Genomic DNA, 3,145 nt, shown 5'->3' on the forward strand with positions numbered 1-3,145 from the left:
CCACCTTGGGGAGAGGGCAAGTATATTTTGTCTGACTATTGGATGATCGGAAAGATGGACTGTGTGTTATTAGGTTTGTTCCTCACACCATTTTTAGCTCTCTACCACCCAGACACTTGGTAAATTGTATTCCTTCATCCTCTGTGGTTGGTGGGTCACATGACCAGTTCTACACATGAGTTGTGAGTAGAACCCAAAAGCCCAGATCTGAACTTTTCCTTGATGATGTGAGACCTTCCAGAATTATTTTTCTGCCTTCCATGACAACCAGCAATGTCTCCTCAGTCGGCTACTAAGTGAAGGTGGGTGGAGCAAGGTCACTGCACATAGTTTCAGTGGGCAATGAACCTCTAAGCAACGATGATCTGGGGGTTACTCGTTAACTTAGATAACGCAGCTTGACCTGATACCCCTTTCTCAGTTCTTGACTCACACGCCACATTTTCCTCCAGGCCTTCCTGGATGCTAGTATAAAATAGCAGCCCCATACCCATCCTGGTGCTCTACCCTCTTCCCCACTTTATATTTCTCCATAACGACCATCTCCATCAAACATTAGAGTTTGCTCAGTTATTCTGTTTACTATGTGTCTCTTTCCACCATCAGAATGTGAGCCCATGAAGGCAGGGATAGTCTGATTTTGGGTTCCACTGGAAGCAGACTGTGAGGTAAAGGCTTTGGTGCCAGTTGTTCATTTTGGAGGTGACCCCGAGGAGCCCAGGAGAGACGTTTGGGGAAGAGACAAGGAAGGGGGCAAAACCACTAAGGGATGCATTAATCTGCTCATTCCTAGAGGTAAAAACAAAAACAAAAACAAACAAACAAAAAACTGGAGCATTTGTCCCCCCGCTCCTGTCCGTTGTTGGCTGCAGGCTGCCCGGAGGGCCCAAAACCTCTAGTACATCGAGGCAGCCGTGTGAACAGGCTGAACAAGCTTCCAGTGCCAGAAAAAGTCTTCAGGGGGAGAAGCAGAAAGATGCACACAGTCTCCCTGAGGGGGAATGGTCCACCACCGTTGCAGGTGGGTCAAGGGGGCATGGTGGTGGGGGGGGCAGGGGTGAGCATCCACAGCATCGACCATAGGAATTTTTGGTTTTTTATTCCCTAATGTATCATCACCTAAATTTTTTGTAATAAATGAATGAATACTAGAGTAGACCCTTGTGAGTATGTCCCCAGCACCCAATTTCACTTATCAACTTCTTTTCTATTTTCCTTTGAGAGACCTCTTCTCCCAATTTCTCAGCCTGGAGCTTTGGTTGGGATTGTCCTCACCACTAGTTCCTGGGTATGGGCCACTCCCCCACCCCAAAGGCTTAATCCAGTCAACTGCTCTTACTCACTTCTTTTGCTCTCCCCCACCACAGTGATCTGTTCAGGGACAGACACACACCTCATTTGGGACCAGTGTGAGAGTGAATTCCAGGGCTCCCTCTCTCTTTCTTTGAGTAATGTGTGGTGTAAAGGTGTGAGGTCTGGGACAACTGCAGCCATTTTGCCACCATGGGAAAGCCAGGAACTTCTGGACTGACTTCATGAAGGCCAAAGAGAAAGCCCATAAGAAAGCAGGGAGAATCTAAGTCTCTGGAGACATCTTTTGGAGCTGCTGGATCAAGTCATCACTTGAAGCTAAGATTAAATCTAGGTTTTTAATTGACATACCCAATAAAAATTCCTTTATATTATGAGTCAGTTTGAGGTGAATTTTCTGTCCCTTTTGACTGAAAGAAACCTCACCGATTCTACACCTGACATACAGGTTTGTTTTGAGGTTTAAGTAAAACAGCATTTAGGTGTGCAGGGCTGGCTTAGTACATAAAGCATGTGACTCTTGATCTTGGGGTCATGAGTTCGAGCCCCGTGTTGGGTGTAGAGATTACTTCAAAAAAATAGCATTTAGTAAAGCATGGAGCACAAATAATTCTCAATGAATGGTAACCAGTATTGTTATTATGATGTATTTATTTTTATAGTTATGTGCACTTTTTATTCTATACCCTAACATTGGCTTGTTTCTATTTATCTTTTTGGTATTATTCAATTTCTACCCCCAAAGGAGAGAAGCTGAGGGAGGGGGCTGACCAGCTCCAGCTCCTGACTACCATCTTGAGCCTCAGTGAACAACACAGAGCCCACACAGTGCAGTTCTAATTCCTCTGACATCCCATTTTCATTCTTTGATGATATTTGTCTGTATCCAGCTTACACATAAATGTTTCCAGTAAAGTGCTCCAAATGTCTTTTTCAGAAATCTGAATCCACATGAAAACAATGGCAACAAGAAAAAGGTGTAAACTTTCCAGAACAAGCCCAGAGTTTGAAAATGTGATAAAGAGGTTATTGTGTGTCCGAACTTTTCACACAAGAATTGGAGGAGATTTAACACCAGGAATAATAAACAGAGGAAGACCAGCTAATGCAGAGCAGATGGGCCTGCAGGGCAATGCTAAGCATTTCAACATCTTTCCCCTTGGACCTTTGGACTCAAGATGACTGATGCTGGTTTCTTTAGTTGAAAATAAAGTTAATGCAGTTGGGGAAACCCATAAATATAGCTGGCTTGGTTTCTAGGATGGCTGGTGGACTAAAGTTGTTAAGAACCTACAATGTGGCAGGCCTTCGAAATTCACTACTCAAATCCTGACCACAGCTCCATTTTATAGACAAGAAAATTGAGGCTTTGAAAGTGTAAATCACTTACTGAAGGGCATACAGCCAGTAAGAGAGTGAAGCCCCGATCAGTCTGATGTCTGTCTCTGCATATGTCGTGTTTCTGCAAACTAGGGTAATAGTTGAGCAGGGAAAAAGGGTCCTGGTCAGATAAATTTGGGAAACACTGAGATACATATATATTTATTTATACATAATATCTTTCTATATAGAGACATACATATATGCTATCTTCATATATCTAATACATATTTATATAGTAACAGTTTTATTGAGGTATAATTGCTGTATAATAAATTATACATAATTAAACTATACAATATGGTACATTTTGACATATGTTTATAACCTATGAAACCATCACCACAGTCAAGATAGTGAGCATATCCATTACTCTCAAAAGTTTCCTCATGCCCCTTTGTAATTCCTTCCATCTGTCCCTCCCACCCTTAATCCCAGACAACCACTGATCTGT

General features: G+C 42.7%; 1 protein-coding gene across 1 annotated transcript; it reads left to right on the forward strand.

The window, feature by feature from the left end:
- Window positions 1-968: 968 nt before the first annotated feature.
- Window positions 969-2,644, forward strand: C1H3orf35 (chromosome 1 C3orf35 homolog). Its single transcript, XM_027581877.2, is given in 3 exon segments — window positions 969-1,021; window positions 2,249-2,544; window positions 2,546-2,644. Coding segments are annotated over 2 exon segments (381 nt in total). The 5' UTR covers window positions 969-1,021; window positions 2,249-2,262.
- Window positions 2,645-3,145: the final 501 nt, after the last annotated feature.

The sequence above is a fragment of the Zalophus californianus genome, chromosome 1, assembly GCF_009762305.2.
Source record: "Zalophus californianus isolate mZalCal1 chromosome 1, mZalCal1.pri.v2, whole genome shotgun sequence".
In the NCBI taxonomy this organism is placed as follows: Eukaryota; Metazoa; Chordata; class Mammalia; order Carnivora; family Otariidae; genus Zalophus; species Zalophus californianus.